The sequence below is a fragment of the Agelaius phoeniceus genome, chromosome 2 (genome assembly GCF_051311805.1).
Source record: "Agelaius phoeniceus isolate bAgePho1 chromosome 2, bAgePho1.hap1, whole genome shotgun sequence".
Classification (NCBI taxonomy): domain Eukaryota; kingdom Metazoa; phylum Chordata; class Aves; order Passeriformes; family Icteridae; genus Agelaius; species Agelaius phoeniceus.
Genome location: NC_135266.1, coordinates 101,894,707 through 101,910,193, shown reverse-complemented (window position 1 = coordinate 101,910,193; position 15,487 = coordinate 101,894,707). Strand labels below are relative to the sequence as shown.

The window sequence follows — 15,487 nt, the reverse complement described above, 5'->3', positions numbered from 1 at the left end:
AAGAATAACCCAGAGATCACCTCATTTTAATTTAAATGGACAAACATAAGAATACTTTTTGCACACTTCAACAGTTTAACCAAAATAAAATCTCAGTATAATGTACAGATAATTTATCATGTAAGAGCAAAAAGCAGCATTTGGTTAGCTCCAGAACAGACAGGTGAAAAATACCTTTTCAACATGTTACTGAAATTCATACAACTTTTTCAAAGACCTCCAAGAGCAAGTAGATTACCACTCTCACGAGAGAAATACATGTGTCATTTGGGACAGCACAGGGAGGGAACAGAAAACTGAGCTGTGCAAAAACTTGCACACCCATATTTGCTTGCTCATCTTCAAAGTCTTACTTGTGACATGTAGTAGTACATCTAGCAGGTGAAAGCTGTGTAACTCTGATTTCAGTATGACATTGTTCCTGCAATAAAAATAATACTAGAACTACAAACAAAACTTCTGGGCTTTTATTAAAAGAAAACTCAGAAAAAGTTGCAATGTGCCTTCTGTATTGTGACCTCTGAAAAGTCAAAATTCAGGCAGGATAATAGTAAAATGCAGCTGCAAATTACTTCCTTGTTGGTAAACTCATTAAAAGAGTCCCAGCTTCACAGATCCATCTCTGCACAGCTTTATAATACTCTTCTCCAGTAGGTCAATTGTTTCTTTCTTTATCTGAAGAAAACAAAAATCAGAGAAAGCATAAGAAGTTACTGATAATGATACCATTATTTATTTACTCAGGCACCTTACTATAGGACTAGAAATTAAAGAAGAGATTCCTACACACGGTCCTCTAGAACATTTCCAGTTTTTAAAAGACCCATCATTTGCCCTGCAGCCCTGAAGACCCATTGCACATGGCTACAGAAAGGTTGTCATTGGCAGAGCTGATAAAGCACACCACAGCAAAAGGCCCATCCTGGGCTGCAGAATCCCTACAGAACTTTCCAGATTGGCATAAAGCAGATCAAGGGCAGTGCAAGAGGCACAGCCCTGTCTGTGTCTGAGACACCTGAATGAAAGTGAGCTTGAAGGTCAGGTCTGCCTGTGCTGCAATACAAAGTACCTTGGTTTATGACACTGATATGGCCATGGCTTATGGCTTATCTAAAGAGAAAACAAATGTTTTACAGAGTAAATATTGACTACATACTTCAGAGGGAACACAAGATTCTTTATCATCATGCTTAGTCCAGAGTTTCCTTATAGCTCCCTCTTACCACCTACAAATCCCTTGTTTGCAGGTTTTCTCTCAGGATTATATTCTTTCATGCCTCCACTCTGCAGAGGAATAAATGATGTAAGAAAGTCCAGCCAGCCTCAACTTCAAACTGGATGTGCTACACGAAGGTGAACACAGTTGTCTTTCTATCACAAGTCCTTTTCTCACAAACCTTTTATTTTCATGACATATGCAACTTAACATATTTTCAAATTTACTGAAGGCTTGGTGTGTGTATTGTTTGCACACAATACAGTATTGGGTTTTGTCGCAGACATCTTTCATGAAAAATCCTTTCTTAGGATTTTTCCTTGTGAGAAGCTGCAGTTTCAGCAGCCAAAAGTAAACAATGGTTATCTGCTGCTGTGGAATGCAACAGGTAGACCTGTGATTGGTCTCCTGTGGATGTTTGGATTTGCTGACCACTCATGGCAGAGCTGGCTCTTGCTCTCTGTCTGAGACACAGATCTTTGTTATTCATTCTTTTCTATTCTTAGCTTAGCTAGCTTCTGAAGAAATCTTTTCCTTTCTATTTCTTTTTAGTATAGTCCTAATGTAACATATATCATAAAATAATAAATCAAGCCTTCTGATCATGGAGTCAACATTCTCGTCTCTTCTTCATCCTGAAAACCCTTGTGACCACAGTCACAGGGTTTTGTTGAAAGGAAGCTTGTCCTTTGGTCAGATCAAATAGTATACAATCCATTTTTATTTACACCTTTATGCTTTACTTCAATTCCAGTGTGCCAAGACAAAATCTGACAAACTCATTCACTCCTCCTGTGGTTTCTTTGAGAGCTTTCATCTCCTCTCTCCATTGTTTGGGATGAATGAAGTGGGAGACACAGGAACAGAGAATGAAAAAATCCAGCAACATTAACTAATGAGATGCTGAGGGAGCTGACAGAGCAGGTCGGGGCACCATCCCTTGTGTGGATATGATGGCATACAGAACTGCCAGGTGGGATGATCCATGTGTTTTTAAATTCATATATTTATTAGAATATAAATATAATATTAGAATAATTATATTCTACTATAATATTATAATATATTATTAGAATATAAATATAATGCTGTGTACATAATTCTCCACTGAACATCAGGTGACTACCAAAACAGCAAGTACAATGGACATGTGCTTCCAGTTGTTCTTGCTTTCTGGTTTAAAAACAATGAAATTCAGCAATGTTGCACCTTAAGTATGCAAAGAAATGATTGATAATTGAGGTCTGCACTGAAAATAGGCCAGTATGCTGAGTTTCTAACTTGAAGTGTACAATTTTGCCTCCATAATTAAAACAGGTGGAAGAAATTAGTACATCACACAGCCTATTCTAAAAATTGCCTTTGCTACTGTATTTCCTCTCTTTGAGACAGCTTATGAGTATTCCAAGCATGTATTTGACATTTTTCTATACAATGAGAAAGGCTGACTAGGACTGTATTCCATATTTGAAGCCCACAAGTTGCTAGAACATCCCATTGGTTTATATGTGATGTTAAAATATCACCGAAACATTATTTGGGTGTCTTTCGCTTTTGACATTCCTTATACACAACTTTAAGGAATCTGCCTAATGTCTGCAGTGGGATAAATACCTGCAAAATACTCCACTTATAAAGCCCAAGATGTTAAAAACCTTCCTTTATGATGTGTTCCATGAGCCAAAAGCAGTTTGAAGACTTTTCTGTAATTATATATTCACTATTCTGTAATCACACACAAATATCTATTGCTTATCCTAATACAATATATGATGGTCCAGTGTTCTTACTTACCCAGATTTAACTTGAACTAAGCTTTAAATTTTTATGCTAAGACAGCCTTAGGATTTTGCCTTCATAAAACAGACTTGGAGTCACAACTTTAGGCCTATATTTCTAGACAGACACACAGAACTACCATGATGCTGCCTACAGTGAGCTGAAAGGTATACTAGAGGTTTGCAATAGCCCAAAATGAAACAGTGGCAACATAATCTTAATTTTTTGGAGGTGGATCACCTATGATTTACTTTATTGATGTTGACTTCAGATGACTTAAAAAATCCATCCCACTGCCATCAACACCTTTTGTATTGCCCGTGATTTTGTACTGTACTGTCTGTGATTTCATGTTTTCTGTTCTTTAAAAAACTTACAGGTAAGTGCAAGCACCATACAAAAAAAGCCTTATGTATTATACAAAAAAAGCCTTATGTATTAGCCACAAGAGGGAGCCTCCTTGCCACCAAAAAAGCAAAGGCAGAGGTTTTTTTTGCTACTTCATTTCTTCAATGTATTTTTTTAGTTTTGTTTTGTGTATGTGGAGCTGTAAAATGCAGCACATTCAAATACTTAGATAAGCACATAGATGGATTAATGACTGATAATTTGTTTCACTTGTGAAATTTGCTTCACTTTGTTTCACTTAATGTTTATGTGCAAAAGAATATGCAATCTTTTTAAATGTTTATATGCAATCTTTTCCCTGGAGATTCCTGCCATGTATGGGCCTTCTTTAAATGTACAAAACCTCAAGACACTGTGCAGGAAATTGGGAGCTTTCTAACAAGCATTAATGGAGGAAACTGCCTCTTCATCTGGCTAGAAATATGTGATGCTCCACAACATACTGTAAACACAGCTTGTTACAGCAATAAATAGAAAAGCTGGATTACAGATCTGGAAAGAACTGGGAATTATCTTAGAAAGAGTGTACAAGTGATGGATGGATCTAAGTTGTTTGTACCCTACTTCTTGTCAAAAGAAACAAAAAAGAAAAAAAAAGACAAGAAAGAAAAGAAAAAAACATGAGAACTGTCTGTAGATTTACTCATGTGATGTTATCTTGCTCTCAGGTGGAGAAACATAGATATTTGGCCATAGTTTTGTTTAGTTTTTGAGGAAACTTTTCACTGAATCACAGTATATGCTGAGTTGGAAGGGACCCAGAAGGATCAAGTCCAAATCTTGGCCCTGCAGAGGACACCCCAAGAGTCACATCCTGTGCCTGGGAGCATTGTCCAGACACTCCTTGAAGTCTGTCAGGCTGGTGCTGTGCCCACTTCCCTGGGGAGCCTGTTCCAGTGTCCAACCACCCTCTGGATCAAAAACCGAATATCCAGCTGAAACCTCCCCTGATACAACTTCAGGCCACAAGACAACTCCCACAAGTCCTGTCCCTGGTCACCACAGAGCAGAGATCAGTGCCCCTCCTCTCACCCTCACAAGGAATTTGTGACTGCAGTGAGGTCTGTCCTCAGCCTCCTCTTCTCCAGGCTGGACAGCCCAAGTGACCTCAGCCCCTCCTCATAGGGCTTCCCCTCAAGGACCTTCTCCATCCTCATGACCCTACTTTGGACACTCTCTAACAGCTTTATACCCTCCTTATGTTGTGACCAGAGCTATACACAATATTCCAGGTGAGGCCAGCCCAGCTCAGAGCAGAGCAGGACAATCCCCTCCCCTGCCCAGCTGTGATGGTGTCCCCGATGCCCCCAGGACAGGGTTGGCCCTCCTGGCTCCAGGGCACTGCTGGCTCAGATTCAACTTTCCATCATCCAGGACCTCCAGGTCCCTTTCCATGGTGCTGCTTTCCACTGTCTCATTCCCCAGTCTGTCTGTACATCCAGGGCTGCCCCATTCCAGGTGCAGAATCCAGCACTTCCCTCTGTTAAATTTCACACAGTCTGTGATGCCCATATCTCTCATTTGTCAAGGTCTAGGACTCTGTACAAAGTCCTCCTGCTGAGGGAGCTTCCTGAGGACAGGCAGAATATCCATGGAGCATAAACAGGTGAAACTCACAGCACAGCCATAGAAGTCACAGCTGTGACTTGCAACAATAAAGGAAAAATTCTTTTTCGGGAGATAATTCTGAGACCTGAGAGTACAGACTTCTCAGTCAATGGGAACTTCTTTGTGTTCCTTTCCCACTGAAGACAGCTTTACAGAAAGAACTGCACTGACCAAGACCTGAGAGCTACCAACAAAAGTACTTAATACAAAGAATATAACATCTACAATACCTCAGGGATGTCCATCATTCTCCTCAGTTTCTGATCTCTCCAGTTCCAATCCAGAATCATATATTTCATGGAGTTTAAGCACAGGGCATCTAAAAAGGCAACATAATTTTTATTACCAAGATAATATTACATGTGCTTATCAAAATGATTTTTGGCTTTTACATCTTTTGCTGTCTGTTTCCAAGGAAACTGATCTTTGTACACTTAAGTACTACATTTGCTGCTTGGAAAACTAATGCACCGACACTGCAAACTCCCTTAGCCACATAATCTCCTGCCTTTTTGGAAGATAAACACAAAAGCAGAACAACTACTGTTGCCAGACTTGTCAAGAGCTTAACATCCTGCCAGAAAGTAATTCCTCAAGCTTACTCTTGATGAAACCACAGGAGTTGAATTTCCACAGCTGATGTCACTGGTAAGTTACAAGGACCCTAACCTGAAAATTGATGTTAACAGGAAGAGACAGTGTTCAGCAATTTACAGGACAGGGTGCTCTGTGAATATGAGTCAGGTCAGTGGTGCTCCTGAAGAATTCCTTTATCCTTCAAGTAAGTGGTGATGAAAAAAAAGGTCCTTTCTGAACTTGCTTTTCAGCTGTTCTCCTGTTTTTTCCCAGGTCTTGTACATGATGCTCACCATATTTTCCCATCAGTTTTGATTCCTCTCCCTTCCCTAAGTGACCCAACACTAAGTGACTGCAACACTAAACTGTCAAAAAAAGAACTAGAGCTTGGGATAAAATTTAAGATTTCCAGGATGGGGCATCCACAGCTTCTCTGGGCAACCTGTTCCAGTGCCTCACTACTCTCATGGCAATGTGCTGTTGTGCTGAGCACCAACATTTAATGTTGGTGGAAGCAACAAAATGATGTTACTCCTGCACTCTTTTGGAAGGAGCAGTAGAGTCCCAAACCACTGCCAATCCCTGACCAAGAGAACACAGTTAGAGCAAGACAGTGTCTTGCATGAGGAATAGAAAGAATTGCCTTATCATCTTGTCATTTTGTTGTTTCTTTTTCTTTGTGTACATACTGTCTACTGAATAAGTAAAAATACTCAAAATTTAAAAGATTTCTAGAGAATAATTAATTTTACTACAGGCAAATGAGAAATAAGATCAAATCAGCAAGCAGATCTTTCCTATACCCCTCACAAAATTTTACACTAAGCTCACAGTAACATATGATACAGTGACTTCTGCCACTATTTCCTTTTGATCCACTTGCAGTGTTTGGTTTCCTGGAACTTTAAATCTCACATTATGGTTTTGCAATCACTTTCAAGTCAGCATAAATCAGTATTCCTGCCAAAAGAGGAAGTCTCCCACCTCTGCCTGCTCATTACCTGATTTTGTGTGCATGCTGGTTTTGGTTTAATTGGGGTTATTTCTCTGAGCTGCCAAAGACTCTTGGGCTTGCACAGGGAGTAGGAAGAGGGAATAAGCACTGACTGGCAGGTGAGAGGAAGCATTTCTCTGCCTTTCTCCGCTAATACTGGCTTATGCCAGCTTAAAGTGATCATAAAACAAAGTACCAGAACCTTGACCTTGTTTTGTCTGACATAGAACAAGTGAAGAAACAGAACCACACAGTTTAGTACCCAAATCTACACGTTCATGTCAACCTAAAAAAAAACCAGTTTCACTTCTCATGAGACCAAATATAAAATGCCCAGGGAGGAAACCCTCCTTGTTCTCCTACCTTGCTCCACTAGTGCCTTTACTCTCCCAGGAGTTCCAACCCCAATGTGGAACATGCCTTTCTCCAACATATTCGTTTGCTCCTTTATCTAATTTGAAGAGAGAAAGAAAAATCAACAGTAAACCCATAATTGTTTAAAAATTTCTTCTCAAGGAGTTGGAAATAAATTCCAGATCTCATTGTATTTCTTTCTAGAACACCAACAAGTAACAAACGATATTTGCCTTTCAAACTGTCAGATGATTATATCTGGAAGAAAGTTTAAGAAATATAACAAGCCAGCTGGGCATCACACTTCTCTAGAAGTTCAATCTTTTTTAACTTTAAAAATCTGCTATGGCACCGATTATTTTTGGAGGTGAGAACAGCAAGATTCCTTCAGCATTTAAACAAATGCTCTGGACTACTGAAAAACTTGAATTAACTGTGAAGTCTTTCAAGATGAAGATACTGGAAAAAGGTGAAATAAAGCAAATGACACTTGCATGTTTGACAGCATTTATATCAAAGGCCAAGCATACATTCATTATTCCCAATAATTTGTGCTTTTTGACAGGTGTGGATACCGCGGATCCAGGCATTCAATTTTCAGAATCCAATGGATGGTGGGTGGTGGACAGTTTGCTTGCACAGAGCTGTGTGTGTGAGCCTTCTGGCACTGAATGAGCACTTGAGGGGATGTGAACAGTGGAACTCAGCACGTGCACAAGCATCCACACTCTGCACAGGGTTACACCAGAGCTACTGGAGATGGTGCTTAGTGAAATTCTTCCCACTGCAGCAATGGGCTACCAAAGGAAGCACTGCCTAAAGCAAGGAACTTCATACGAGCACTGTATGAAAGGCACTACTGCCAAAGGATTTAAAAAGAAAATCGCATCACACTATTTAGCTGTTTACTTGCTCTATTAAAATTCCCTACCTTTATGTGCTTTGCAAACAACTTGATGACTCTGCAATCTCCTTTAAAGGCTGTCATTGACCTGATAATAATAATAAAAAAAATGAACGGTGAAATACAAGAAGCAGGGTTGGGCTTAAGACCACACATGAGGAAAGAAAAACCAACTGGCATTTCTCAATACATTTGAGACACACACAGTCCCCCAGTGAACTCTGGTTGTACTCTGAACACTGTGTACATTCTTGTTTGCTACTCATCAACAGAGATCAACAACTGGACAGACACAGTGGAAGATACCAGGGCAATATTGTTTAGATAGATTGTCAGATAATATTTAATATTACGGCCTGTGCTTTCACAGCTAGCTTAGTTCAAAACTGGTTAATCACCAAATCCTAATTAAAAAACAATTCAGTTACTGAGATAAAGGCATTAATGAATATGAGTGTGTGTACAGAAAAGGAAGGATCTGTGTATGGATGAATCTACATTTCAAAGTCTTTCTGCAGCATGGCTGCTGGGAAAACCTAGGCTGCCACTGTCTTTACTGCAGACATTGTCCAAACTCCAATTAACCAAACTAATTTGTTAGAAACCTTGACTTGTTTTTCTGACACTCCATTTTGGCACACCATAACAACTCTATGTTCTGTATTCATCAAACAGGAGACAACATATTCAGTATTTGTTCAATGTCATTTAAGACAGTTTGTTCTGCATGCTTCTTACAGTGCAACAAATTTTTAATTCGCAAAGCTAAAGGTTTATCTACATCTAAACCACCTAAGTCTCAGGTGCTAGTCTCTGCATGCATGACTGGCACTTATCTGCCTTATCTATGCTTATATCTGTGTCATGGAATCAAACTTCCCAAAGCTCCATCTCAGTTTGTACTGACAGATAAGTAGGGTCAAGACATAGAAGACAACCATGAAATTTGTGAGGTATCCATCAATTCATCAGAGTCATCAAAACTTCTGGCATGAGAAGTAGGAGGAAAAAGAAGAGGAAAAAACAGGGACAGGGCACACTGAAAACTGTCATCTCTACCCAGCAGTTTTGCCAGCCTGAGCCAGCTGAGAACAGTGACACAAACCTGGAGGCACTCAGGCCAGACACACCTTGGCATCTGACGCCCTGAAATGCCATGTCCTCACTGCCTTTAGTGCAAAGCCTTGACTTCTAGTGGTGGATCATGATGCTTTATGGGCTTACTCTGTTCCTGAGTATAACATATTCCACGTTTCCCCAAATTGGTTACACTTTACTTTTGGTTTTTAACAAAAGTAAAGCTTCCCAGGCAACTGAAGTACTGAGCATTACTTGCGTCCAAAACCCAACACCAACTCCCAGAGTTTAAAGAAGGAAGGGATATTGCATCAGTTTGAGGCAGTGAATTTGCTGGCTAGCAAAGGACAGTGTCCCAGTTTTGCCTTTTTGCCTGTGGTTCCAAGCCAAAACTCCTGACCGACTGCCAACCTCAACACAGCCCTTGCTGCTGACATACTTGATGAGCTCCAAGGAGCGGAGGGCAGAGCTGCAGAGAACTAACATCACCACTGACTTCTTCTCCTTGTGGCTTCTCCGGAGCTTCGCCCACTTAGGACAGACTGCAATGGAAAAGCCGTTGTAGCCACACAAAGTACTGCATGCCACAGTTTTAAATTACTAGAGTACATGATGAATGGTAGCCAGCAGCAAGAACACACATGCTGACTCCTCTGAGGTCTGGAACTTTGGCATCGCTTTTGCATTTAGTCATGGCTGAGAAACTGGAAAATGGAATGCCCAAAATAAATAAAATACAGAAATATCACATAACTGAAGAAACTAGATAAGCATTAACAATCAACAGTTTTTAAGGTGACGAGCTTATTGTCTTCATTTGCCACATATGGCAATTTGTATCAGAGAAAATCATCTGCAAAGGTACATTTACCAGACCAGAAGTTCTATATAAATATACAAGAGGAAAAAAATTCACTTGGTTCATGTCAGCAGACAGCTGCAGGACTTTCATTCTAAGATAATACATACACCTACTCATGAAGCCACAATAAATTACTGACAAATAATCCCTAGAAATTATAAGAAAGCCTAGAACATTTTTGATACCAAAAAAAAGAAAAAAAGCGATAAACTAAATAAGAGCCAGAAAAAAAAAGACCTGTCATTAAAAAAAATTAAAAGCCTTAAAGTTCTTAATATTTCATAATAAACAATATTTGGAGCTACATATAAAAAATGCAGTAATATCGTCTTAACAATATTTTTCATACAACTTTCATCCAGACCAACATTTAAACTCACTTTCCTTCAGGTATGAAGAAAAACTGTGGGTAAGATCATTGGCTGGCAAAAAGCAGGAATCTGAAAACATAAAGGAAAAAATATTTTTGTGGTGTAATAAAATATTAATAAAATAAAAATATTAATACATATCAATAAAATAAAAATTAATAAATATTAATAAAATGAAAATATTAATAAATGAAATAAAAATATTTTAACAGCAAAGGAAGAACATATGTTTGCAGCAAAACCACTAGTTATGTTGATGGAATCCCACCTTCATAAATCCATCATCAATAAATTACCATTTCTGAAACAAAAATTAACATAGAAGAAACTTTGTATGGGTCAAATCAACGAAGGTAACATCTCTGAATTGCAATTTCTTTTTTTTCTCCCAGCCTGAAACCTTGAATACTGGGCTGCAGTACAGGTGTGATCACATGCTTTAAAGAAAGTTTTCATGTGTCTTTGCCACAATGAATCAAAGCCTCAGCCAAAAGCCTTACATCCCTAGATTGTTCCTCCAATGTATCTGTGATGAAATATGTTTGTACATCCCCTAAATGATTCATACCATGTAAATGCAAGAATCTACCAATAATTTACTTGTCAGTAAGTTTGTTCACCTTCTGGTCTTTCATATTGTGGCAACCCACCTAACTGTATCAACCCTAACAGCAACACCTCCACAGCATTTTCAGTGCTTTTCTCTTTCTCCATTTCCTGCTGACTTCCTTTTCTCTGGTCACTGTGTTAACAATGTCTTTTAAAAACACTCTGTGGCAGACATGCCATTTAATTTCATATAATGGCAAGGAAGGTCCTAACAGGTTCTTTGGAAGGTCCTTTCTCATGCCTATACAGAAAATCAAAGTTCTGAAAAAGGTGATTAAAATTCCATGGTCTGAAAACTTGCCACTGTTGTTAAGGGCTCTTTGCCTGATGGAACAACATGCTTTTGCAGAGCATTAACAATTCTTCTGTCCTTGAGGACTTACATATTTGTCACCATCTTGCATGAAGCACAGCCCCTCAGGGTGCCCATGGATGTTTGCTAATACATTTTCTAAACTAAGGAGGTTTCTTCAAAGACATTATTCATGTTCACATGGATGGTGCACTGTGCTAATGCTGAGAGTATCAATCCAAGATCTTCATGAGAACAGACAACGTGACAAACTTGCTTTGTAGCCAATGCCTGGCTCTAAGTCCTGTCTTGCTAAAACTTTTATTTTGCATGGATTCATATTAAATCCTGAGGCTGACATCTACTGGAACTTGAGCTTCAAAGGAAATGAGTATGTACAACTGAAGCATCAGCAGCTGATTTACTTTAAAAATCATGTTTAAAGATGCACTTGATGCTTGTGGGGATGGGCAGGGACTGATCTTCTGAATACATGCTCTCATTAATGACTGACAGCTCAAGAGGTCCTTTCTGAAGGACACAGCTTCAGTCACTCACTCCTCACCAACAGTGCAGTAACCCTGCAGTATTCACAACAGCTTTAAATAGAAGTTTCAGAAAGGGGGGAAGAAACACACAGCTCCAGACTGCAGCAAGACACCATGCTTACTTTCTGACCAACCCTGACCTTCTGCACTTTGCCAGTGAACAGGGACACACCACTCCAAAGTAGCTGCTTGTTATTTACTCGGTCCTTTGATGTGAATGACTTGACAGCTGTACAAGTTCATAAACTCCTTGGCACTCTAAGCCTTCAACTCCCAACAAAAAAATGAAGGAAAAATATAGCCATCCAACACATATGGAAATGGGTGACTTCAGCAGCCCAAAGGGCTCTTTTAATAAGAAAGAAACCAAACCAATTTATTATTTCCTAAAAATCTTATATACCAAAAAAAACTTAACACAAGCTTTTCGAAGAAATCTATATGGGATTTCTCCAGGTTTTCTTGATCCAGTAAGAAAGGTGAGACTGCCCCACAGAAATAAAGAAGGGTCCACTTAGAATCATGGGGATTGAGGAAGAGCACATTTACCTAGAGAGACAGGCTTATGCATTAATAAAGCAAAAGCACTGCTGGACTAGAAGGCTTCTGCATTGGGCATAGGTCACTGACAGTTTAAGAAGTCCCAAAGGTGAGTGCAGGTTGGTTACCAGGCTGCTGCTCTTCATGAGCCCTATCAACAAATAATGGACAGTGTCTCTGTCTGCACAGGAGAGGCAAAGAAGTTCAATGTTGCCATCATCTCCAATGCAACCTCCAAATGACAGAAGCTAAGCCTGCTCTGTCCTGCTTTTTGCCTCTTCTATCTGGCTTTTAACTGGAGGCAGGATGCCGGGAACAAAAAGGGTCCCCATGGCTAAAATTTGGTCACTTCACACATGGACCAAAATTATCACCTCAATTCATGCCACTCCCTGAAAAACCACTGCATTTAAAATCTCATACCCATATGAGAATGATGCCTCATTATTTCTTTGTCTATTTCTGTAAGCCCCTTATTATGCATTGACTTAGATAATCCCAGAACAAAATCCATCTCTCACAGCATCTTGGGGGCTACTATTAGGAATCATAAAATTATTATCAGAAAAGTCAGCTCCAGAAATTAATACTTTATAATAAAAAGAGATATTTAAACAATGTTTCATTTCCATTCCTCCAAGAAACCTCACATTTATTCCAAAGAAACTAACATTTCAACTTAAACAGCAAATTAATATACAGTAAAAAAAGAAAAATAAGAAAATATTTTCATTAAAAAGTACAACTCAATTATGCCCCAAAAGTCTTCTTTCCTCTGTGGAAAAAGAAGTCAATAGTATAATGAAAAAAACCCATTATTTATATATTAAATACAGGATAAGTTACCTGACAGCTTTAATTCCTCTATTTCAATCACAGAACGGTTTTCACCAAAATGTTGACTGAGCAGATTTTGTAGATCTGCAGGGACACCAGGTTTTGGAGCAGATTTTTGCAGAACATCAGAAATCTTCTTCTAAAAAATCCAAGTAAAATGGATTAATATGGTATTTCTATACAGCTCTTTGGCTAGCTAACAACACTGTACATAAATGTTCCTCCCTATCTTTATACAGCTATATCAGTTCAATTATGGCTTAATTGGGAAAACACCTTACAATGGGACAAGATTGCCTTTAGAGGGAATGCAGACTTCAGATGCAAGCTGAGATACTTGGACAAGATGGTCTGTGAGCCTGAACATTAAAAATCTTGTGCATTCACCTGAAATGCTGCTGTAACAAAAACATAACTGAATGCTCTTTTTGCGTTTTGCTATTGCTACAATTTAGTACCATATTGAAAATTCAGGCTTTTTTCCCCTAATTTGTTTTAGTTTATTATTCTTAAGGCATAACAACAGGAATCAAATGATAATATGTGATGTGGTTATATTTTGATTTAAACAGGGTAACTATTTTTCTATATTTGGAAGGGAAGATGGTTAGCTATATGTACAGAATACCATGCCAGGGTGATGAAAATTAGTTAAAACAACAGAACCACAGGGCAAGCAGAAGGAATTCACAGCTGCTTTGCTCTCCCACACTGTAATTTTTGTTTTTAAACTACTAATTTTTAGAGACTGAACATGAGTTCAAAAAGATTGTGTTTTGTACCTTAGGAATGTTACTAGTCAGAGGTCTGAATTCTCCCTGAAGTGAAAGGATTGCTGTATTTTTTGCCATAATCATATGGGATATGTGGGTAGAATAGCCCAAGGTTCCCATTGACTCATCTGCCAGCATTTAAAAGAAGCAAATGATAAGTATTTTAGAAAACAGCAAGTCTGCAAGGATAGAGGCAGTCTGGAGAGAATGACAAGAATGTGATGCCTCTCTAGTTCTTGCTGAGATGTGTTTAGATTTTGAAAGGACAGCTCAAGGTTTCTCAGCTGTGTAAGCTAAACTGAACTCATCATCAAGGGGACACATGGTAGCATAAGCAGAAATGAAAAGGAGCAGAAGGGTGTGGTCAGGATGGAGCAAAAGAGTCTGTATTTTTGAGGTAAAGTGGGATTTCATAGAGATGAGGTGGATCTGGAAGAATTTTTGGCAGCTTTGAAGGGACAGTGGGTACCTTCAGTTTGGCAGGCTGAGGTTCAGAACAGCAAAGATCAATGAAAATTTTGAAGAGAAGTATGGCAGGAATTTTAAAGTCAAGGATAGACCTTCTTCCATCCATTCTTTCCCTCACTCCATCTCAGCACCCACTCCCTCCTCTCTTCCATTCCCCATCACTCTGTCTGTCCCTCTTGCCCAATACACCCCAAATACTCCAATAACAGCAACAGGAGGGGCAGAATGCTGAACAGGGCAGGGCCATCTGGGGGCTGCCAAAACAGCAAAGGCAAGGCAAGCACTGCCTCTCCCAGCCATTGCCACTTGGGCACTGCCTGTTTCACCCCTGCTAAAAGCCACCTGGGGGTTTGCAAGACCCCATCTGAACCTTTGACAGTGGGGGACATGGAGATGAAGTGTTTTTGGCTTCCTCTCAGTCTAGCTTTGGCCTGGTGCAAAGCCCTCTGCAGTCCCCGGAAGACTTTGTGGAGGACCTCTGGCTGTCCTGCAGGTTTCTGCAGTGCTTCCATCTGCAGCATTCCTTCCCATGATTCCCCTTCACTTACCACTGTTGTATTTTCCTGCCATGGAACAAGTGCCTTCCCAAAGCATGACCAGAGGCCGTGGGAGCACAGCCAGCCTCTCTGAGAGACCCACAACCAAACCTCTCCATTGTTCTTCCCAACAATCCCAGATGCTTTTCCCCAGCCCTGCTTCACAAGCTGCCTCTGAAATGACCCACATTTGGGAACCTCTGATTTAGCAGACAGCAAGACAGAACTGTCAGGCTCATTTTACTTGGTAATTCAGTGTAATTCACAGGACTATTACGTCATTCATTGTGCCACTTGGTTCCCTCAGAAAAATTATTGCCCTCTGGAGGGGTGAAGCCTGATACAATGAGAAATTCTTTAAGAGCGAGAGCAGGGACACCTGAGCAAACTCTCTTCCTTCAAGGAGTGCTGTGGGGAAATGTTCCTCATGCAGGAAGTTTTATTATTTTTCTTCCAATTCCTTCCAGATGCTTAAAAACAAAAGGGCTCTTGCCCCTTCTCCTTACTTTTGGAGATGGCACTTTGTTTGGAAGCCACAGATCAACATAATAAATGTTTCCTAATGGGATTTTTTGACAGGCTGTGTATGTCAGCTTAGTGGCCCACTGAAAGCAAAGGTGTAAATAGGCAGCTGCTCTTTGCCTGAGAATGGGGTTCCTTGCTAGGTGGGTTTGCCAGCCTCTGCCATGGCATGCCTGCACTCTGGCTCCAGTGGAGTGAGTGCTGCACTTACTC

General features: G+C 39.8%; 1 protein-coding gene across 4 annotated transcripts in view; it reads right to left on the bottom strand.

Moving 5' to 3' along the window:
• Positions 1-8: 8 nt before the first annotated feature.
• CMSS1 (cms1 ribosomal small subunit homolog) overlaps positions 9-15,487 on the bottom strand; it is a 226,547-nt gene continuing 211,068 nt past the window's right edge. For all 4 annotated transcript variants that reach the window (XM_077174440.1, XM_054627991.2, XM_077174441.1 and 1 more), the window contains exons 4-10: positions 12,985-13,114; positions 10,159-10,218; positions 9,356-9,458; positions 7,867-7,927; positions 6,945-7,032; positions 5,242-5,330; positions 9-675 (exon numbers count right to left, since the gene is read on the bottom strand). In XM_077174440.1, coding sequence (XP_077030555.1) covers positions 592-675; positions 5,242-5,330; positions 6,945-7,032; positions 7,867-7,927; positions 9,356-9,458; positions 10,159-10,218; positions 12,985-13,114 — 615 coding nt within the window. In that variant the 3' untranslated portion in view covers positions 9-591. The remainder of the gene's footprint in view (positions 676-5,241; positions 5,331-6,944; positions 7,033-7,866; positions 7,928-9,355; positions 9,459-10,158; positions 10,219-12,984; positions 13,115-15,487) is intronic.